General features: G+C 42.3%; 1 protein-coding gene across 2 annotated transcripts in view; it reads left to right on the top strand.

Annotated features, from left to right (window-relative positions):
- Positions 1 to 10,432: 10,432 nt before the first annotated feature.
- meis2a (Meis homeobox 2a) overlaps positions 10,433 to 23,971 on the top strand; it is a 76,120-nt gene continuing 62,581 nt past the window's right edge. Inside the window, exons 1-7 of one of the 2 annotated variants that reach the window (XM_079221914.1) lie at positions 10,433 to 10,441; positions 10,923 to 11,149; positions 12,680 to 12,821; positions 13,117 to 13,167; positions 13,548 to 13,598; positions 14,100 to 14,249; positions 22,490 to 22,604. In XM_079221914.1, the coding sequence (XP_079078040.1) occupies positions 10,950 to 11,149; positions 12,680 to 12,821; positions 13,117 to 13,167; positions 13,548 to 13,598; positions 14,100 to 14,249; positions 22,490 to 22,604 (709 nt within the window). In that variant the 5' untranslated portion in view covers positions 10,433 to 10,441; positions 10,923 to 10,949. Of the gene's footprint in view, positions 10,442 to 10,922; positions 11,150 to 12,679; positions 12,822 to 13,116; positions 13,168 to 13,547; positions 13,599 to 14,099; positions 14,250 to 22,489; positions 22,605 to 23,971 lie in introns of those variants that run through there. The other variant, XM_079221915.1, reaches the window with a different exon arrangement.

Below are 23,971 nucleotides of genomic sequence, written 5' to 3' on the forward strand. Positions count from 1 at the left end.
ATGTCACTGGATTTTAAAAGCAGGTGAAATATATGTGTACTTACATTTAAATGAAAAGACATTCAGTAGTTGGCTGCTCTTACAGTAGGCTTACTGTTTGTTGGTTTCCGTTGGTGAATCATTCTCTAGCTCAGACGAGGGCAAGTCCCCAGAAACTTAAGTGTGCAGTTACACAAGCAAACATCTCACTGAATTTCCTGTAGTGTCTCATTCAGTATGTGACTGTTGTCTGGAGTCATAGAGAGCGAGTGTTGACACTCTTTTGTCTGGCCAAATTGTAAAGCTGCGGTGTGACACGCACATGACATGAAGTATGACATTCATGTGACTGAGTGATAATGATCCACACTTATGAAACACACCCCATTCCACACCAAATTATGTAATTTCAGACACATTTAGGCTACAGCGATCTGGAAATAAGAACTGTGGAAGCAGACGCATTGAATTCCAGTGTGTTTACGCACAGTGCGCCTTTTAAAATGAAATATCCCGAAGGACAGTGTGTTTTGTAGTCTGTACACAAGTGGCACAGAAAGGCTCTCATAGACTGTGTCAACCGATGTTATGCAAACACAAGAGTTCAACAAAAACCAACACATTTGCATTTTCTGGATCTGAAATGTGTTCCGCTTTTGTGCAGGCCTCATTTCTATCTCTACGCTTTGATGTACCTCATACATATTGACGACTCGCCGAAGAAACCAACCATGTTAACTAAAGCATGAGCTCAATTTGTGCATCCCCTTTATAAAAAAAAATGGTGCATTAGTTTGTCCCATTTATATTTCCAGGGTTAATTAGCAAGTGAGAGATTGGACAATTAGTTCATCCATGCTAATTGATTATAATATTACAACTGGGTGATGATAGGATGAACGTAGACTCCTCGTTCCATATTCCTCTAAGGGATTCGGTAATATATACAATGCTTCTGTGTAATGAGGGTTTTAAAAGACCAAATCAGCTAGGGAAATTGTTAATTCAATTCCACTCCGATGATACTGAGTTTTTCAGGGCACAAATGAATTGGATTGAATTGCAGGGATCTGACGGAATGGCAGTGTCCTTTTCGATTTTGACTCATGTCAACACAGATGATGTAGATCACCGGTTCGTTCCTGTCACTGGCACAATAGGATGTGAACCCTCAAAGACCTGATGGTATCTGGGTCATTTTCTTTTCCGCGTATAATTGAAAAGCCCGTTCCGTTTCATATCTGCGGCGTTCAGAGATGCATGCAAGCTTTGTGAGGAGAGATACGGTGAACGCAGAAGGAAATGAACACAAATGTGTTTTCCTCCAAGGCAAACGTGGTGTCTTTAACCACGGATCCTCTCCAGCGCAACACTGTCAGTGCCCATATTAAATTACACTTTCTCTCAAAATTGGCTGGATCCCCCCCCACACTCCCCATATCAAACGTTACAGTCACATGACCACTTCTCTCCTCAGTTGTCAGATGTGTGGCATGTGAAGCTCAGGTATGGACCTCCAACCACCTCTCGCTGGTGGCCCCACTCGAGCTCCATCACACTGTGACAGTCTGTCATGAGGCGCAGCTGCAGGAATGAGTTCTGGCGTAGTTCACCTGGAAAGTTACACAGGCAGTGCTCAAACTCCCACTTAAAGTGTGACAAATCAAAGCAAATGTAAAAAGTTCTTGCAGTCACACCCCTAAAAATGACTTTCTATGTAATATTTATTGCTCTGCTGTGATCTGTTGAACTTACCTCAGATGTTAATTATGTATACGCTCACTCGTTGCTCATGTTCCATTTGAGAATTATTACTCTTAATAGTATTCATTCTCTAGCCCTTCCTCATCTTTTCAGCGAGAACCATTTTGTGAAAAATGTCTCCAAACGTTCATCCGGAGGTGTAGCAAATAAAAAACAAGATTCATGTGTTAAATGCCGAAAGTATTGCACTTCTTTACTGTGCTTAATAATTAATAGCCCATCCCATCACCCTATGAATATTTACACGCAAAGTGTCCCTGGGAGCCTTCCATATGCCAGAGGGAGAGAAGTCTGTGTGTTTATAGCATTAAACACTCAAACATTGTCACCAACCCTATTTCGCCTCCAACCATGAAAAACAGTCACTAAAGCATTGTGAGCATTTTATTTGTTGTTTCACAATGTAACCTATTCAACTTCCATTTAGACGTGGCAAGTCAAATTACAGGTACTCTCTCTGTGCTCAAGTGAAATCCCAGGACGCCGCTTGTCTAGTTCCAACGTGAAGGGAGCAGAAATGAGGTTTGGTTGGGGTTGTTTCCAGAGCGATGACATTGCTCATTGAGATCACCTTCCACTTACTGTGTCAACGTGTCAAAGGTCTTGTTGTCAGCCCGGCCCGAATCAAGGCGTCAGCAGAAGAAATTACGTAGTATATTAGATTAGGTCGCAAGAGCAATGAGAGAAAACCGGGGCATGCTGATTTAAAAAAAAAAAAAAAAAAAAAAAAAAAAAGTTAATTTGAGCACGGGCAACTTTCAGGAAGAGGAAAATAAAATGCAAACTCTGCAACCGATGCACGATTGCTGCGGTTATCTCGTCTAATTACGCTGAGGACTTTAGACGTTTGCTATGCCAGACATTTAACGTCCTGTTCAATTCTAGTCTTTGCGACCAGCTTCTCTTTAATCCTCCCTTTTGTATCGCATCCAAAAATATAGAATGAATGCTGTGACATGAGAAACATTGCATGACCGCTCTGCTTTTGGCACAATCAGATCTCCAACCTCTAAAGTTTGAGAGAGAGAGAGACTCTTGTAGGAAGGCCCAGAAATACAGCAAACTCCCTCTTATTAAAGGTGCAGTGCGGCCACTGTAACGCATACCATGAGCTAATAACGACAAGTAGGATATGTAATACAAATAAATCCGCTGTTGCTAGTGATCCTGGGCATGTTTGGCTCTGTTGCTTCCATTGGTGATATTTATCTAGCAGGGGAGGCTGAGTGTTGTTGTTGCCTCTCTGCAGGTCCCCGAGCTCTCAGATCTCCTCTCTTCCTCCTGTGTGGATAAGTAGTGGCTGCAAAGGCAACGCCGCTCTTTGATATTTCACTCCTCATTTGAATCAGTGGTCGCTTTATTTGACAATGCCATGGTAATTACCTGGGTACCTTGCTTGATCATGTGAACTCCTGCAGAACCAGAGTGGAGGGGAGGGAAGTATAGGGAGAGCTGGGCTGTGGGTATCGGGAGAGGGGATGGAAATGGGAACACGTAAACAGGAGGAAAAAAGGGAGATAAAAAAAGCAGGGGGACAATAACAAAACAAACACAAACTGACAAACCTGCATTTGTTTACCTGCATTGTTTTCTGTAAGCGGAGTCATGAGTAAGACTGTGTTGTGTTAAGTCGTGTGTGTTTTTAAACGTTCAGCAGTGGGGTTTTTTTCTGCTGGGACTGTCCCATGCTGTGAAGGTAGGTCACACATGGAGGGGTTACTCCATAAATGCATTAAGAAGAGAGGAGAACACCAAGCGCAAGTTTATTATAACTCAAATGAATAGTTTTTGTCTCACGGGTTCAGTCATTTGATTAGCTTATATCTCTGGTGTGTGTATGTGTGTGTGTGTGTGTGTGTGTGTGTGTGTGTGTGTGTGTGTGTGAGAGAGAGAGAGAGAGATGATTCAGTCAAAACCCTCTCATGAGCTTGTGAGTGTTTCACATCTGCACACATTTTCAAAATAAAGAGAGAGAAAATGAAGGAGCGAATCGAAAGACGGTTTCATTAAAAATTTGTTTAATGCCATTACATGAACGTTACAAAATGTACAATAGGTTTTCAGAGAACAAATTATAATGTGTGGCAACATACATGATACAACTTGTTTGAACAACAAAATAACTGGGATATTCTTGTGATTTTTGAATTACGAATTAGAAAATGCTGATACTCAATGAGGGTTCAGCTCTGTATTTCAAATAGCTTCGATGTGGAACCTTGTCAATGATGTTTATTGAATAGGAGAGCAGTGTTTACTCTGTTGTGTGACTAGAATATCAAAATCCGTCACTTGGTATGAATGCAGCTGCGTTCAGCCTGACTGACTGAGCTCTCCTTGGAGAGAAGCAGAAGACAATTTAGGCTTGGCCCTGAAGTTTAACTGAAACACTGGGGCAGCATTTCAGAAAGAAAATATCTCTCTCCTGGACTCAAATGTTTTATTTTAGCATTAAAAGCATTCTCTATAAACCCTTTTTTTTCTTTCTTTTTTATGACAAAATGAAGTTAAGACTAAGCAGCTGTTTTAATGGCCTCCTTATGACAGACATGCAATTATTTAAGGCTATAAATAAAGGAGAAAAACGGAAGTCACAGAAGACAGGTTAAAAATAACCAACTTTTCACAACGATGTTTTTCTCACCTTTTAATAATTAATGATTTGAATAAAGCAGCGATCCATTTGTGAAGATAGTTTTTGCCTGGTCTCTTCGGCGTGTGTCCGGGTTACATATTGAAACCTACTTCCTTTACCGCCTCGGTGAGCGTCCTGCCGCTCCCGGGCTAGAGCGCTGCATGCATCATGTCGCATCTTCACACGTTTAACAGTTTGCATTCACAATTGTATTCACCTTCTAATCATATTGGAACCATGGAAACATTCCCCCCGCTTCCACATCGGACAACCAACACAAGAGTGGAGTTTCTATTCATTTCAAAGTGGAGAGGGGAATTAAGACAATTTAAAAAAGGCTTAAACCGCTGGGTTGTCTCTGCAGCTCCTAAAGCCATATTTCCTCTGATCAGCGGAGGAGGGCGACTTTATTGGACATGTTTCTATTTCCAAATCCGCATAACAGGCAACGATGCATGCATTCCCTATAATGTAGATAAGGGAGAGAGGGTTTGATATGTAATAAAAGGTGGGTCTGTGCTGCCTGTTTAAGCCCCTTAAGCCTGATAAATGATGAGCGACAGAGGCACAGCAAGAGGGTCACCGCTATTAACTCCTCGGTTTCCCGGCCTCCACTTAAACTTCTCTCAATTACATCTGGTAATGTGGCTGGATACGGGCCTTATAGGCTTCGACCTGTTCCATCAAACTGAAATAAAAAGGAAAGAAATCATACGCAAATCTCTCCACAAGCGCCTTTGTGGATGTAGGTATAGGCTGTCCCGAAAGCCACGTGTTAAGGGGGAAACACAGGGATTATCGTCTGTGGCGTAACTAACATGCACACCAGGTATTCCAGGACAAACACCCAATGCAAGCTCATTAAATCAGCATTTGGTGTATCCGCACAGGCGTTAACGACGGGCTCTAATCTCGGCGGTGACCTGCTCTAACTGTGTCACAGCCGAGCGGGCTGAGGCTCTGCAGACGAGTCTGACGAGACACATTTCACTTCAACGTGTTTAGGAAAATGCACTCTGCTTCGAATTTCGTATTGGCTATAAAAAAATTTAAAAAATCGCAAAATAATTTTACATGTGTAAGATTTTTTTTTTTTTACTTATAGAATATTTTTTTAAGGACATTATTGATCCGCATTAATGTGTTGTTATACTACTGTTTATTACTTCGATGGCTGCTTTTCAAATCACAGTAGGATTTTTTTTTTCAGGCTTCGCTCGAGTGATTGTTTAACTTTTCTTTTTTATTTTAACATGCAATAACACGTATAGTAGCAGATAATAAATGCTCAGATGATATCAATATTGAAATGATAATATAGTCAAAACCATCAGTGTGTTTGGGGGCTTAGATATAATCTATCTTCATATTAATCCTATATCTAACTGATTTGCATGTATATGAATGCAGACATACTTGCATTCGGAATTATTTTAAAAATCACATTAATTAAAAGTTATTTTTTTTTTATATTTCACACATAATAAAAGACAAACTACGACGACAAAGGCCGCATTTTCTACTTTGTGTGACACAGTCACTGAAGGGTGTAAACAGTTAAACCGGATATACGGTCAATGAATTGTCAGCAAGCAAATTAAGAATTAGGCTATAAGGTAATAAATGCACAGGACGCTCGATTTGGATACTAAAACAAAACATGTATTTTACAATATTCTTACTTTAGATGAACGTTTCTTTGTTGTTAAAATTATTAATTTGATTGCAATCCCTTTTTATTTTCATTTTAAAACACATTTTAAAACAGATTTCGTTTAAATATAGTCAAATTATTATTATTTTTGCTTCATTTTGTGGGCCTTCACACATTTGTTGCAAAGCTTTCGACATCTCGGCCTCCGCGGCGGCCGCCAGGTGTCGCTAGAGGGCCGCATAATGTCTCTCCAGTCTAAGGGGAAAGCCACATTACATTTGGTGTTGGCCTGCTCTCTCTCTCTCCCCCTCCCTTTACTAACCCTTTGACACCAGACTCTGAGAATCGGTGGAGGGGAAAATGAGGCTTTGGAGCTGAAGAATTTACAGTTAGTCGCGAAACTTTTACAAGTATTTGAGTTGCTCACTCTACTTTCTGAAACCCTATAGTCACATTTCACTCCGGGGGTCAAAAAGAGTTCATAGTCAGATGACTGAGGTAACGCTTTCTGCAGGAGGAGAACACGGAGGAGCGAAGTTATTATAAACAAATCATAGATGAAAAATCATCTCAAAACATGTCCACAAAAGAGGACAATCAAATGCAGTTTGTGAGATGATTAAAACGTTGCCTTCTTTATAGTTGGAACAACGCAAATCTGCACTACTTTTATTTCGTGCAGAAAGTGATTATTTAAATTATTTACGCATCAGCAGCTGCATTTCTTCTCATCTTCCAACTTGTGCAAAAAGAAGAAACAGACGAGCTGCGAGGCTCTTTGCTTCCCGAGCCTCTCCAGTAGTCTATGATCCAGTCTTATCTTAGCGCCTCTATACATTAGCTCTGCTCATTTACATAATCTCAAATACTGAAGAGGGCCAAAGAAGAACAAAGTTACAAACAAGATTAGGCCGATTTTATTTGTTCCTCCGGTTGAGCGCCAATTGTTTCTCCAGGAGTGTTTAAGGTCACTAAGAGGATTTGAAGCTCGTTTCATATCAGTGATCTTTTTGAGGGAATTAAATCAACAATCCTTTTCTCTCCATATTTAGCAACAGGCTGTGTGTGTGTGTGTGTGTGTGTGTGTGTGTGTGTGTGTGTGTGTGTGTGTGTGTGTGTGTGTGTGTGTGTGTGTGTGTGTGTGTGTGAACAACGAGCCCTGCAGGGCAGCAGAGGGGGGAGAGGGATTGTAAATCCTGCAAAGAGTAAACAGAGGAGTGGAAGTTCAGTGCCGATGCTCGGTCGCATGCAGGCGGACCTGGTGCACCTTCAGGATGTGACATGCGGTGGATCTTTAGCCTGGTGATTGTCCCAGTAGTGTTTTCCTTGAAATTGATCCTCTCCCCCCTAATGAATCCAAACGCAGCTGGCCATGTCCCACACGGACACCGAGAGCTTTAACCCTAAACTGACCTCAATTTGACACCACCAGATGAAATTTTACCGCCTGTTAATGCCATCCACAGATTTGTATTTATCTTTTACATATACGCGTAAGAGTTGTGCGTGCACCTGAAAAACGATCACAACATGAAAGCCACTTGTAAGAAATGTAAAACTCCTTTAAATGGTGTAATTGTCTGCGGTGTCCTCTGGAATAATCTGGCTTGTAAACGCGGTCAGGTTATAAACCGGGGAGTTTAAATTGGCACAGGTCTTGTTTATGGAGAAAATTAATTTTAATTACCTATTGAGTGAATGATGATTAAAATAAAATTAGAAAATTAAACACCGACTTGTGTAATGTCTCATCAAAAGCTGTTATTAAGCGAAATGAACCCATTTCGCCACCTACATGTTGTTAATGATGATGTCGTGTGTTTATGGCTTCCATTAATTACTCAAATAAATAGTTCACAAAAGAAGGAGTTCGGAATTTCCGCGTCGTTAGGAGTCGTTGCTGGAAGTTTTATAGGGAAGGACGTGTTTCTGTGGAGCCGTACATTGGACACGCATAATTAGCCTCTGCTATTTTCACACGCTCTTCGGGTGTTTACATCACTCTCCTCGGGGGCAAATCACATATTTCCACAATAAATGCGGTAAAGAGCTGAAAGTATGTAAAAATCGCTGCAGCGTTCTGAAAATGTAGGATACTCTATCGTTCGCGCGAACGGCATATTAACATACATGTGAGAATATATATTCCATTTTTTTTATTTATTTTTACAGTCCAACCTCAAAACTTTCCCCTCCCTGCGCCGTGAAAGGACGCGCGTTCCCAACAAAGCGGTAGATACAGTAGAAGGTTTGTGCTACTTACCACGTTTGTCCAAAGAAGGAAGTTGCAACAAAAAAAAAAAAAAAACGTCAAGCGTTAGTGCACAAATCAATGTGAACGATAGTATTTAGCTCATGAAAATATCAGTCTTCAATAGCAGAGTCTGCCGGGCTGCTTGTGTTTACAGAGTGTGAGAGAGACTTGGAGACGGTGGATGCCTTGGCTCTCTGCGCACCGCTCTGCAGCTCCTTCCCGGGGTATTGCACGTTGAAATGTCCACACAGCCGTTTGTCAAACCCTGCAGTCCTACACTTCCCACCCCCCTTTATGCCAACAAACATAACTGTTGTCACGGTTTCATTTATTGAATCGTTTTCCTTGTTAAAAAAAACAAAACACGCTTTTTCTGCAATCGACCTGAAGCAACTCTGTTTGGTATTTAGTTTGTTGGGAGAGTTTATTGACCCTCCAACGGTAGCCACAGCCCATCTCCCTGAGCGCGTGTCTACCTTAATCCTAACCTGTGAATAATTAATTTCCACCATCAAAAATGTCACGGAGCCATAAATGGAGCCTTTATGTGAGAACCTATCAATACAGCCATGATGCCATATTAGCATTGATGGAGATAAATATTAAAGGGGATAGATGGCCTGCTTCTGTTTTGTGCGTAAAAGTGCTCAGGCTCCAAAAAGGGCTTCACTGCTATCGATGTCCGGAGCGTTGCTCCTCCTCTAAACTTCAATCTCCTCACATGATTGATGATCTCAGGGAGCTTTGATAATTGACTACTCTGAGGTAAGGCACAGATTTCTATTAAGAGAGGGGATTGGACGAAAGAAACATACAAAATTATTTTCTCCACAAAGCTTTTTTTCCCCCTTTTGGAAAAGTTCATTTTGGGCTTAGAGGGGTGCTGCGTGTTGTTTAATTTGCTAAAACAAAAGAGCAAAGTAATAATTAGCCTTAAGATTAGTAGGTATTACGGAGATATTACGCACACAATCGTATAACCACAAACAGATAAAAAGTCAGCGTCATGTCCATATATTACACTCAGCATGCATAAGGTGTCCTGAAGATGCTTTATAATATCCAGTTTAAGTTATAAGAATGCATGGATGAAAGTTCAAAGGTTTACCTTTGGTTCATGTTACATTTTATCGTGCGTAAAAGTTTGCATGCATCGTGCGTAAATCTGCATTAAACCCAATTTATTTGACTCTAAATCATGATTCACGTGGTTACATTCAGTCAGGGTTGTGTTTGATGTAACTCAAGAGTATCTGCAGCCCAAGTGTCCGCGCTGCTAAACCTTCCTCATTCAGTCTTCTCTGCTTTTTTCCTTTAGGACTCTTCACGGCGAAAAGGAATTGGGTGGGAGTTGGAGCTGTGTTGGTTTGGCTTCTACCCCCAGTGTGGAGTTGAAGCCGTCCCTGTGCCTCGCATATACTCTGCATATCACAAGATTTGGTCTCTCCTCTCTCTTTTCTGGAGCTGCTGTAGGACTGGCTATGGCCACCGCTACTTCCGGGATCCGTCATTTCATTCGCCCACCGCTCAGCGCTGCGAACTGACTCTGTTTCTATAAGCAAGCTAGCAGCCAACCTGCCAACACTCGCTGACACTCACTCATCTCAGTCTCGCCAGATAGACGAAATACCTACGGGGGGAAAGAAAGGAGAGATCTGAATCGCAATCTCTTAATTTCTACTGCTTTTTTTCTTTTTTACAGTGATAATAAAACAAGATAGCGATCTGGAGGCATTAAAGGAGACGCGGACTTGCGGGATGAAAACGGACTAAAAAGATTCGTCCTTCTCTTGAACATCATCACCAACCGTCATTCATTCATTACCTTGACAACCTCTGGCTTTGATTGACAGCTGGAGTGGCAAAAAGCCATGAGACACGACAGTTTAGTTACATGCAGGTTGTTGATGGGCCGATTGTAACCTTCACTTTGGCGCATTTTTCCTTTTTTTTCCCGAGGAAAGAGGGAAAACAAGAAAAATTGCAAAACTCCCTGATGCTACGATTTCAACTGAACCACACTGGCGAATAGGAGAAGTCGCAAAGTTGGTTGAAAAAGGAATCTCGCCTCTAAATCACTTTCTAAACGGGACTGGGATATTAAATATACGACAGATTCAGGAGTTTATTGGAGCGCAGCCTGATGGCGCAAAGGGTAGGTTTTAAATCTCCTACACTTACCTGTTCAAATCCACTGTAGGGAGGCAGTCGTATCGATAACCTCTTGTCGGGTGGTGGCAAACTCACAAAGTATTCATATCAAAGCTGCTATATTTGACATTTCTTGCAGCGCCCCTGCTCTTCAAGCAAAGTGACAGCCTCTGCCTTTACCGACAAGCCTCCGCGACAGTCGTGGATCAGTTTCACAGGAGACTCCAAACTAATTCGCTCTTTTCTCCCACCGAGCTCTCTTTCGGAGAGCACCACCGGTTCTAATGTTTTTGGTAACGACAAACCGTTTATCCGATATAATATGTGGCACTTTTCCTGCGCTGGCCGCGGCGCATTTTGTACGCTTATTCGAGCTCCTTTGCGTGTATTCACAAACTGAGAACGGCATGCTTTTTGTACTTTTCACATTTGTTTAAAAAGTAACCGGGCAGCCCGCTGACTTTTTGCTCTGATTGTGTTCCCAGTACGATGAGCTGGCCCACTACGGTGGGATGGACGGAGTCTCGGCGTCCATGTACGGGGACCCGCATGCTCCCCGGCCGCTTCCCCAGGTCCACCACCTGAACCACGGACCGCCGCTGCACGCCAGCCAGCACTACGGAGCCCACGCTCCTCACCCCAACGTTATGCCCGCCAGCATGGGCTCTGCTGTCAACGACGTTTTAAAGAGGGATAAAGATCAAATTTATGGGTAAGGTTTGCATGAACCAAACATGCGTGCAATATTTTTTCCCCCCTACGTTTTCAGCTTTTCTATTCGTGGCTTTTGTTGGAGTTTCTCTCCCACCACTAAATTCAAAAAAGTGTGTTGTGCGGGATCGACCGCAATTTTGGAGCTCCATTGTTGGTCAGAGGACTTTTGTCGAGGTGTAATTTTATACGCATTGTAGAAGGCATCATGACGCCTGCAGTAAGTAAGAGTAAGCCTCGAGCTTGGAACACTAGCTATACAATAATATGGAAGCTCTCGGTGTACAGCCTCTGAAGTCAGACTACATGGAAATCTAATTTTTTTGAAAACTATTTTTAAACATCACAACAGTTGTTCCACGTTATACAGTTTGCTTTAATATTACTGCCCACTATTATTTGTTGATCCACAAAATAGCCTCGACTCATTTTAACGTTGCCATTGCAGCCTGCAGAAAACTTCTCAACTGTTTTCAGATATCGTAACACAGACACACACGCAGCGCGTTGTGTCTTAATAATTATACTTTCATCACATTATTCTCAAATAATGAAAGAAAACATAATTAGACGTTGTTACTAATGAATGCAAAACTTCCCCCCCAAAAAATGTTTTCCAGACGTTGCTCACTAAACACACCTACTCAGAAAGTGCTATAATCCACAGTGTATCATTATAATCTGGGGTGTAGTGCAGAGTAAATCCTCTTCATCTCTTTTACTCACGGAATAGTTTACCTTCGTGTTTTTATACACTGACACGAAATTAGATCACTTATATTAAGACACCGAGGGCAGTTTAATGAAGCTAAACGTTTGTTCTAGAAATAGCATTTTAATCTGAAATTATAATTTAGCGTTTAAAATGTATTTTGCTGACTGTTTGCCTCACGATGTTGATGGAATAGTGGTTACTTGTTTTTGTACACATCTGCGTCACTTTTAAAGCCATAGTTGTGATCGTAAAGCCCTCGGTGCTTCAGTGCGTCTCTAGTGTAACTCGGCAAAATTATTATTTAATTTCAAGTTTTTGTGCACACTGTATAATTTCTCTAAACTCCCACTGACTGCTATAGAGTCTGTGACTCTTGTTTTTTTGTCCAGTTGTGTGGACTTCTCAGCCGTTTCTGCTTTGTACTGCAAAAAATCTCTCAACATGTCGATTAATAACACATTGAGTCTAAAATCCTCAAATGTCCCAAAACGAGGAGTAAAATATCCCAGATGCGTGTTTACCCACGCTGCAAGTCCAAACAGCTTCTAAAGAGAATCTTGAATCCAGGTTTTATTGTTTTAGTTGTTGACAGTCATGTTTTAAAACGCGGTCACTTGTTTTGAGAAAAGTGTGTAAAACCCATACAGCGGGATAAAAGCAAAATGATCTCATCCATGTGTTCTGTTTATGAATATTATAGAGACGTTTGAGATCCAGGGAGCCGACAGATACGCAGGTTGATTGGGACATTTTTTGCAGTGGGCATTGTGGAGCCGGTGTGCTGCTTGTTCTCAGGCTGTGTTTCCCCTCTTGCAGTCACCCTTTATTCCCACTGCTCGCACTGGTTTTTGAGAAGTGCGAGTTGGCGACGTGTACTCCGAGGGAGCCCGGCGTAGCAGGCGGCGATGTCTGCTCCTCAGACTCCTTCAATGAGGACATTGCAGTCTTTGCCAAACAGGTCAATTTCGAAATATTAAAAAAATAAATATTTTTGGGATGTTGTGGCTGCGTCATGGCGCATAGTCTTCTGCCTGCTTCTTATTTGTATTATTATTATTATATATATATTTTTGCAATACAAGTTTCCCTTGATAAGATGAGCCCAATGCATATGTTCACTGCAGAATTTTCACTTAACACAAAGTCATTCATGGTAATTGTTGTATTATCCGGTTATATTTTATGCTAGAAATAGACACGCAATCCGCACATTTCATGCCAAACTAACTTTGACATTTGGTGTGTTATTTTAGGTCCGAGCAGAAAAACCTTTATTTTCATCAAATCCAGAGTTGGACAATTTGGTAAGCGCACACTTTGACCTCTCTTGTCTCTCGATAATTGCCGCTTCGATGCGGTGATACTGTGCCTTCTACTGATGCTCTGGGGTGTCCGCAGCAGCACACAGTGAACATATGATTTAAACTTCCGCACAGATGTCAGATCAGTTTGGAAGTAAAGCTGTGTGACCACATTTGCCGCTGTCAGTGCTCAGCTCTGCCCATCTAAGTGACCCAGCTGACCAGTGTGATGACCAGAGTTAAAACAATATTTAGCTCTTGCTGTCTGTATGCACCCCATAGTGTTATGACGGGCAGATTATCATACTGTACAAGTCTAAAAAAAACATGAATCTTGAATATTATGTTATATGAACTGTGTTTATGTTGCCCCTTTTTTCCAGATGATACAAGCCATACAAGTATTACGATTTCACCTCTTGGAATTAGAAAAGGTAAATACGATATTGTTTTATATTCTCTGATTTGTGGCAAACGCCATCTGCACCAACACCCTGTATACATAAATGCAACTGATATTATTTAAAGTGCTTTAATATAAAACGCATGCGTTGTAGTTATTCATATTTAAAAAAAAAATAAACCGTCATGTTTTTGGGATAAAGTTTCAGGCTTTTAATTTTCTGAAAATATGCTATTTTATTTCCCAACTGTTGTGTGACCATTGATAAACGTGAGTGTCTTTGGTCACGTTGCACATTGTTATCGATCTGCAGATTTAGTTTCAACTACTCATTATCCCAGCAGCTTACAGCAGGCTGTTTATTTTTTGCCGTTCAACTTGTTGCTCGAGTCTCAGGAGAATAATAAGCACGGCAACAATTTCACTATTGCTTCCTCGACGCCGATAATGCCGTTTAATTGGAGTTATTCTTGGACTGGCTGAAGCGTTTCCCCATCCTGAAAAAAAATATGGCTTTCTTCCATTTTTATAGGTGCACGAGCTCTGCGACAATTTTTGCCACCGGTACATCAGTTGTTTGAAAGGAAAAATGCCAATAGACCTAGTTATTGACGAACGGGATGGCAGCTCAAAATCAGATCACGAAGAGCTCTCGGGATCGTCGACTAACCTCGCAGATCACGTAAGTAACAGAAATACATTCATAATATGTGCTGTTTTTGTCCGTGTCTGCATGCGCCTCCGCTGCTGATAGAAAAGAAAAAACCCCAGCGTGTATAATTTTTGTAAGACAATGCTTGTGTATAATCGGGTGTTTTTGAAACAATGTGATTTGTTTGATGTGTCTCATAATGCCATCTCTGGGGCTGCCTAGCCTGCGCTCAGTGTGTGACCCTGCTGTGCCATCAGTAAATAGAGCAGCTCTGTTCTGCAAGGAAAATGTGCCGATCGATGTTCTAAGGTCAAAAGCTAGATGTGATACAATAGACTGAGTTATTGTTTTAGTCTTTTGATTAGGGGCAGTCATGTGTGCATAATGCGTCCGTGCTCGAGGTTTGCGTGTGTGTGTGTGTGCGCGCTTGTGCATTAGGGGGTGCGTGTGCGCGTGTGCAAATCGCTGCCGTGCATTATAGAGAGTTGGGGTGGAGAAAAAGAAAGAAAAAAAACGTGAAGCAATTATCTGTTACGCAGGTTTAATGTTAAAGCAGGGTATCAGCGGTAAGCTGTAGCTTTAGGCCAATATTTAAAAAGAAAAGGGCTTTATATTTGGGGCTGTGGGAGCTGGATATGGCCTGTGCGTAAAGCTGTGGATTTTGCTGCAGAGGTGGAGAAAGTGGTAGCCTATTGAAATAGATCTCAGAGCTAAAGGCTTACCATCAATGTCAAGTTCACAAGGCATCTGATGGTTCGTCTGGAGGCCTTCCATTGCTGTTGATGTTAATGTATTTAATTGTTTCGTATTGATTGCCGTGCGGTTTGCTCTGCAGTGGCTTTCTCCTCGTCTCCCCCTTTTATGGCTGGAGGCTCCATAATGCTGAATTCAATTATATGCACCTGAAGTACAGTAGCTTTAATTTTGAAGATCGATTCCCTGGTTTAAATCGTGCATTTTCGGTGTAATAATCACAGCCCCCCTCCCGGAATATGGATTTAGTTGACGGTGTGTTATTGAGTTAATATTTGTGAATTATTGCGTCTTGCATGGCTGTGATGCAGCTAATGTTTTGGTGTCGGAAAAAAAGAAAGAAAAAAGAGCGGGCTGTGGCAAGTAAGTGACTAGTTAATATCTGAGCAGCACAAGGCCAAGCCTATTAGGAATTAAAGCAGATTTAAGTGTTATGCAAAGTCACTGCGCTGCATCTGTTGGCTCTGGCTGCAGGCCTAATAGCGGTGGATTCCCTCTGAAAGCCCGTCGCGTGGACGCGGCCACGCAGCGCAGCGCACAAGCTGAATTAAAACGTGATTAGACCGAAGATGCCGATGTTGGTTTGAGAAACGGTCAACACGGCAATATTGTGGTCCTCCAACACGAGTGTAGAAATGAGGCATGCTGTTGTTTATATTGTAGAGATTAGATAAACTAGCCTGTTTAGTTTCATGGCAGATGGTTGATACTCAAGCCAATTTCCAATGGTGCCTCCAGTGCTCAGACACCAGCTTTGTCATCAGTCCACTTGTGAGAAATATTTTGATAATTAGAAAATTAGATATGCCAATAAAGCAAATCAGGAACAGCAATAAACAAAGAAGGTTGCAGACAAGCCATTTATCTTTGAGCCATTTGGACTGACCACCTCATTAGGTATTTCACTTTTGAGGGATTTATTTAACTTTTGTGGCACCATGAACTTTTTATTATACTGCTGGGCTGAAGTTGACAAAAGCAGAAGAGTTTTTTTTCTTCTTCTTGTTTGCTTTTAGAGCTCTGTCTGAGCTTAGAGTGATTTTAATCATCATGCCCGAGTATGGAAACATATACACTCTCCAGCTAATAGTTATTTTTTCATGAACAATAATACAGTGCCTTATTTTTTACACTGTGTGAGAGCATGCATGCAGTCAGGAGCCGATATAGTGGACATATTTGCAAGAAGTGGTGTAAATGTGCACACTGCAGTCAAGATCCCAAAATGCTTTAGTAAATAGTTAACTTCCTCAGCAGTAATTTCCATATCTAATTAAAAGGGGCTTGGCATTATCATGCCTGAAATGTGTTTTGAATTTTGGAAACAATGCACAAAAATGCATTTGGCTGCGAAACTGGGCCGCTGGATGGAAAGCAATGTCTATCTCTCTGTATTTATTTATTTTATTCATCCATTTGTATTTGGCTCTATTTTATTATACATTTTTGTCCTCGCTTCTCATTGAGGAGAAAAGGGTGGTTTGATAGTTAGATATGCTAATTTATTTAGTGAGACTTCTCTCACGTCCATTTTCTTTGCTTTGATATGCATTTTTAATATATAGCCCTGGGCTACATCTCATTTGGTGAAAGTTGGTTTTTCTGGAGATGATGAGGCTCTTCACTGTGAAGGAGGCTGCACGTTGAGCTTGTTTGTTCACGTGTGAGTGTAGGTGTGTGTGTGTGTTTACTTCCTTTTTTTTTTAAATGTTATTTTTTCTTCTTCTTGCTGTTTCCGTCCTCTCCTCTTCATACATGACAGCAGAGCATAATAAGCTCAGATTTATTCACACTTGAATGCAGCATTGTCTTAGAGATGATTGGATTATGGTACAGTGAGAGCGGGATGAGGCCTTGCTGACACTGTTGATTTCCCTCCTTTGCTTGCGGTGACTATCTCAACCATGTAGCCCACCCAAGGCTTCCCAACTCATCGCCCCTCCTCAGATCAACCCATCCCAATTAAAAGAAAGAAAAAAAAGATATTGTATTACACATGAAGGGTGATGGGGAAGAGAAAAAAAAGCACAGAGCAGTGGAGATTTGTAAACGGTTGATACAGTGTGTGCGCGCTTGTCAATGGTTCGCTCTCTTGTCTTTTAATTAATGAATAACATTTCTGTCTCTTCTGTGCTACATCCAATTAGGCAGGCAAATAGAATTAACAGTGTCTGAATATTATCTGTTCTAATGAATTAGCCTTTGTGTCTTCTCGTGCTATTGTGCCCCTGCTCAAGTAAAGCTTACATTTTAGCAGAAGGCTTTTCATTTCCTCAATGCTTATGCATTACGCTTTTCAAACTGTCTTTGATTATCTGCAGAGTTTCACATTTGTTATAGAGGAACTGTGTAGGATTTGCAGATCTCTGCGCTTTGTTTTGGAGCGCTTTCCTCGGGGAGTGATAATAGTTCCCATAGAGGTTATGGTGAAGCTTATCTTCACCCTGCATGGCTGGAAAGAAAATGAAAAAAAAGAAGCTTTCTCTGTTTACATTTGATTTTATGGTACAGACTCTGAGCACTGTACACCATTGGTCAGACATGGTGATGTCACGAGTTTAGTCAAGTAATAACAATAGTTCATCTTGTGCCCATGCAGTGATTTACTGTGTGTATCAGCGGAGATGGGTGCTCAGTAATGTCCTGCTCCTGTATGTCACTATGCATGGTGCGGCGCATACACAGCCTCTCCGCCTGTGGACAGAGCGCCCTCGGGCCGAGCCGACCTGCTGAACCGTGGAATTTCTCAGTTTTGGAGGTGTTCTAATTCAACTAGCTTTGTTCTCCTCGGGGACCGACGGCGTTCGGATCTCTCCCTCCCCTTCTCGTGAAAACCGGGCAGCGTTGACTTGGACCGCTCTGTCTGTTCCACACAATTGTTTTTTGATGGTGGGATGTCTGGCCTTACATTTCCTATTTGATTAGTGTTCAGAGGCAGGGCCCCGTTGGCAGGCATATCTAATCATCGCTACCGCGGCTGAAGAGAGAGAGGCTCGGCTCACTTGTTGAATCTCCCACACTCCCCTTCCTTTAACTGCATGCATGCTGCAAATGACTGCAATAAAAAAAAGTGATGCTGCACAGTCATTTTAGGATCATTTTAGGATACAGATGCCTGTATGCTGTCTTGTGTTGAATTGCAACATACAGTTCATGTGCAGTAATTTACTACAATAGTTCTGCCATATATTCTACATTTAAAAGGTAATAATTAACAAAGATAATAATATTCAGGTCAACAAAAAAAAACGAGAATTATTGGCATCATAATCATCGTTGTTATGGCACAACAGTTGTATTAGATTGCATTAGATTCAACAGGTTGAAGTGGCCACTCAGTGTATATTATATGCTGATATTTTAGGGTTATTTGTTACAAGAATTAACTGAAAGTGAAACTATCCACAATGACTATTGTGTTTTATATGCATGCCATTTCACATCTTGGACTTGTCATTCCTATGTGCTGTTCACGATAGTTAAAAAGGTTGCTTTTGCCTCGGAGAAAGTTTTGAAGTATAAATACAAACACTTAATCCCAGGTGTCTGTTAAAACACGTTCCGGTGAATTATTAGCTGCTCAATGAAGGACTCTTTATATTCCGGATAATTGAGGGTGTTGTAAATACTCAGTGTTTCAATAAAGGTGCACCTACACTTTTCCAAAGAGGCTGCATATAATTACGTGCTCAGAAATGTGTGCTTTTCTGTGTTTATGCTGTGTAGCAAGATGTGTCTTGAAATGTCAGCTGGCTTTGTGATTTACGGCCCTGTATGTTTCTGGTGTGTCAGCGATTCTCTTCATATTCAGCACAGGATTCCTGTAGCTGCCCTTTGCAAGTGGTATTGCAACACGCACACAAACACACACTAGGCAAGGCATTCTCAGCTCAGCTCGCTGCTACACCAACAGATTTCTTCCCTTTCCTGCGGGTTCCAGGGGAATTTGAGGGAAATTCAATGATTCCACTAAATCAATTTTATTTGAAATTCCTAGGGATGTAGGCAGAGTGCAGGGAGGGAAGTGAGATTGCACCAGGCAGGTGTTTGTAAATGAGAAACTGGGGACGGCTACAGAGGAGACGGCAGCATTCTCCAGCTCTCCTGTGGCCTGGCTCCACTACAAGCCTTCCTCCCCATATTGTCTCCTGCTTTTATATTAATTACAACTTGTATTATCAGCTGCCAGTTGCTAACCCCGGCAAATAGAAAAGGCTGTCCCTGGAGACCACGCTTCTTTTGTATCTTATTCTCTATCTAGTCTTATTGTGTTCGCGTGTGTGTGTGTGTGTGTGTGTGTGTGTGTGTGCGTTCCCGCCTTCACATGTATGTGCGTTTGCTTGCTGGCGTCCTCTTCCTGGTAACACTGCTCTTTAACACAATTAGTGGAGAGCATGGAGTGAACCATGTTTGACTCCTAATTATGCCCAGCTTCAGGGAATAGTCACATGGGCTAGAGGCCTTCTTTTCTTTTTGCTTCTTCCTCTATTTTTTTTTTCAGAGGACTTCTTGTTTAGGTTGAAGGAGACTGTTTGGGTGACATTATTTTTTTCTCTCTACTTGTTTGAACTTTATCAGACCCACGAGGGTTGTGACAAAATGGTTGTGTGTGTTTGTGTTGCGCGGTGCGGTGTCTGTTGATGCACCCTCCTTAGCTCACAGAGGCCCACTAAATTATTCATGGAGAGGAAAGGCTGTTGCTTTTGTCGCCTTGTTGAGCGTGGAAAGTTAACGCTTTTGTTGTGATATTTGTTGTCTTGTTTTGCAGAAAGGGTTATAAATGAGAGGTGACTTCCAGGTATTAAAAGAGGAGCGTGTGCTTCATTAAAGATATCTACTGCATGTGCACTAAGCATAGTATCCACGGTATTATTATTAGGTCATGCAAAGTGCTGAGGTCTGCTTTTTGCCCAATAAGAAAGAAACTAACAAAGCATTATCTCCATCCCTGAATACAGGCCCATTAAACCCACAGGGTAGCAAATCACAGCAAAATATCATTCCCTTTTACACCATTAGCTGAGGTGTCTTTGAATTTAATTTAGTGCTAGCACCATTAAAAATGACATATTACTCTGCAATGATAGCTAAATTAAGTCCTATCGATTCAGCTGTTGCATTAAAACTGTGCTGTGGCCATAGCTGGCAAGTGTTTGAGCGAGGTAGAGAGAGAGAGAGAGAGAGAGAGAGAGAACAAGAGAGCGAGAGTGTCTGAGAGCAGCGAGCATAGTTTTTCCAGGTCTGTCTCGTATCTCGCTGGCAGTGTCTCATTGTGAGGAAGTAGAACCCTGTCATTTTCTTCTCTTGGAACAACAACAGCCCGTTTGGAGAGCATGCAGCCCGGCTCTACCTAAATACATTATACACTCTGGGAGTCTGGGACTTTTACCTCCTTCCTAAATTAGACAGAGGGTTGATGGGCTTTTCCCACATTAGTGATTTTACTCAGCATATGCTGTGTTGAGACTAACAGACAACGGCCCTCGTTCCCGTGAAGTATACCATGTGTTGATCAGTGAACACATGACAATCATCCATCCCCCTCAGAGCAGGGACACTTTTTCTTTGCTCACTCAAGAGGTCTAAAACCAACGCATGGGCTATTGTTCACCCTTTCTTCGTACCCCTCTTCTGAGCAATTCTCCAAGCTCTTTATCTGATTGCCATCCGGTGAACAGCTGACGCTGAGAGCGCCTTGAGTGGGGCGGAGGGTCTGAAGGGCCTTGTGTGTTTCTGTCTGCTGTTTTCAGCTCCGAGCTATTTGAGAAAACAGCCCTCCTTCCCCAAAAAACTTAGCAGATAAAAGGGCCTTGCTCACAGGCGTAGCAGAAGCCTTGCCTCCGCAGCAGAACAAGCAGCAGCACATCAGGACTGCACACCCAAGGGAGCTCGGCAGCCGCTTGTCTTGTATCCTCCGTTTCCCTGCAAACCTCCACTAGTCTCCAGGCACTATTCTGTCTGTCCTCCACCAGTACAGCTCACTCTGACTGGGGCACCAAAGCAGGCGGGCAGGCTCCTCTCTGGCGGCAGCTGAGGGAAAAGAAGTTCATCAGGAACTGAAGTTAGACAAAATGGTAAAAAACGGTCTCTTTCTTGGAATATTTTGTGGCGTGTACATTTTCCCTCTGCTTTTGTATGTATGTATATGTGTTGATGTGTGTTTGAGAGAGGAAAAGGAGAAAAGCAGCGGGAACTGAGAAGTGGGTTGAGGTTTGTGGCAAGCCTTGGTGCAGGCCTGTGTTTGTTTGCCTTGGGCTCTGCTCAAGGGGCGCTTCTCTCGGGGCCCCAGACAACGTCGGGCTTACGTTCGCCAACATTTTGTCATCATGCTCAGGTGACAGATTAAATTGGGAAAGACCAGCTCGGGTTGTGTTAGCTGCATCAATTCAGTATGAGCGACTGTTTGGAGTGTGTATTTGACTGAGCCTGTGTGCTCCAGTGTAGTAAATGACGTGATCTGTCTGTCCCTCTATTGCCTGAATGGCAGAGGAAATTCCACCTCCAGCCTGCCTTCATGTGGCACTGATAAAGCCTTTCCTGTACAGTAGAAAATCCTGTTTCCCTGTGTGCACCGGCAGGGCAGTGGGAATGACCAGGAAAGAGAGAAGGAGAGAAAATGAGTTGTGGATAGAGGGAAGGAGAAAAGAAAGACGCCTTAAAAGCTATGAATTTGTTTATGGACATTTCTTTGAAGTTAGCCAGCAGAGATTTAACACTTTTTTTTCAGCATGTGTTTGTATATGTAAAAGTGAGTGTGTGTGCATGTGTGTTTATACTTCTTGCTCTATTATGTCATTAGCATGTGTTCGTAAGTGTATTTCTGCAAGCCTCTGTGGGCGTGCGTGTATCTCGGTGTGGGCGTGTGCACATTTTTGGCAGATTAGCAAGAGAATCACTGTCATATCTTATTTTCATTTCTGACAGTGGTAATGATTAATGGCGGCTGTGGTGTGTTTGGACTTTTTACCTCTAGATTTCTCACTTGACACGGAAGTCTCAATTGGTTATGGTATAAACGAACTCCACTGGGCTCTGCCATATGTGTTTGGACAATTACTCACAAGTGCTCCACTTGCAACGTTCAAAATCAAACGCCACGTTAACAGGGCTTCGTTTTGCTCTCATGCATTAATGAAACACTTTGATTACAGTGTTTTGACTTATTGCCAGCTGCTTTAGTGCATTCGTTTCTTTCTATTCATCTATGATTTTAGTGGCATCGCTGATTGTCTGCTAGCAGGGATATAGGCAATGGGGCTCTTTGCCTTGCCAGGAGAATGTAAGCAGGCCAAGGACCTTCACAGTGCCTGTATACTCTTACAGATGTCACTCATTTTTCCAGCATACTCATATGGTCTCTCTCTCTCTCTCTTTTTCTTTCTGCGTCCCCCCCCCCCCACCCCCTCCCCCCTTCTTGCTCTCTCTGCTCCTGGTTTGCGGTTTGGACCGGGAATGTGGATGGATGCACGGATGGATGGATGGATCCCACGCTCCCTTTCTCTCTTTTCAAACCTCAGAACCCAGCTTCCTGGAGAGACCATGATGACGCCACCTCCACACACTCAGCCGGCACACCGGGGCCCTCCAGCGGGGGACACGCTTCACAGAGCGGTGACAACAGCAGCGAACAAGGTGAGCCAGCACAGAAATGGACATACACACACACACACACACACACACACACACACACACACACACACACACACACAGATTTATACATGCATGAACTTGTGCACTCAAGCACTAACACATAAACATAAATACGTGCACAGGTCCATGCAGTTCATATTAATCATCATGCAAGGGTTGCCAATACTTCACTTTAACCCTGTCTAAGTGTGAGATCTATAGTGAATAGATGGCACATTTCTCTGTACACATATGTCCCAGTCCCTCCTTTTGCACATTGGATTATCCAGATTTTTGACTGGCATCCATGTAAACACATAGTCACACCTAAAAATGAACACGCTTATCCACTGTTACACTCACGCGCAAGCAACAGCCACTGTAATACACCAACCTAGTAAAGGGCTTTCCAAAATGTTGCTATTTAAAGGAGCTGAACAAAAGCCGGTGATTAATACTATATTTCTGCCAGTTCTTGCTTGCATTTAAATCATATTAACTTTTCTCACACAACAGCCCCTAATTATGCCTCAGTGAGCCTTCTGTTATCTAGCACACGACCTGCCAAACAGTAATAATGCATTTCAAAACAAATGTATTTGAAATCATTACAGATAGCTTGTGCAAGTCACAGCTATCTGCCTTGTATTTCCGTCACGGTCTATATCAAATTTGACATGTAAATTATCAAAAGCACATGCTGTTTGTTGAATTGAGAGGTGAGGACGAGCATCAATACATTTTTAGGTTAAAATTGTTTATAAAATGCAACTGCTGCCTGAACTAAGAGAACAGATGATGAGCTCTTGGCCTTTCCTTTTTTTTGCCTTCTCCCTGTTTTGAATGCACCAAGATCTCTTTTCACTGGCAGCAGAGCGCGTGTTCGTGTGCGAGTGTGCGTGTGTATTTATGTATGTTATTGTGGGTCTCTTCCTTTATCCGTGTGTGCCCTCTGGCAGTGTCCACGGTTTTGCATGAAATTTCATCACACCCTCTACACACACAAACATGCTCAAACACTCCTATGCACACTTCCAACAGCTCACTCAGACAGTGAAGCTGCTTGTCGTGTCCCGTTCAAGGCTATCGTTTTGTCGATTAACGATCAAATGTATCGATGTGATTTGTGTCTGTGGTGGGGCCGTTTAAATCATTTTCTCCTCTTCAGACAGAAGGAGCAGTTGGACCATTACTGACCACAGACAGGGCTGAAGCAGACCTCTGTGGTCGTCAGTGTCAGGACTAGTCGGATCACAGGCTAGTTGATGATAGCGAGGCCTTGGCTAAGCAACAGGATATGCCTGTTTGACAGTAAAACCATAATGAAAAAAGAATACAATAATATGACACTTAATTAATCCTCATTCTCA

The sequence above is a fragment of the Taurulus bubalis genome, assembly GCF_910589615.1.
Source record: "Taurulus bubalis genome assembly, chromosome: 1".
NCBI classification, from domain to species: domain Eukaryota; kingdom Metazoa; phylum Chordata; class Actinopteri; order Perciformes; family Cottidae; genus Taurulus; species Taurulus bubalis.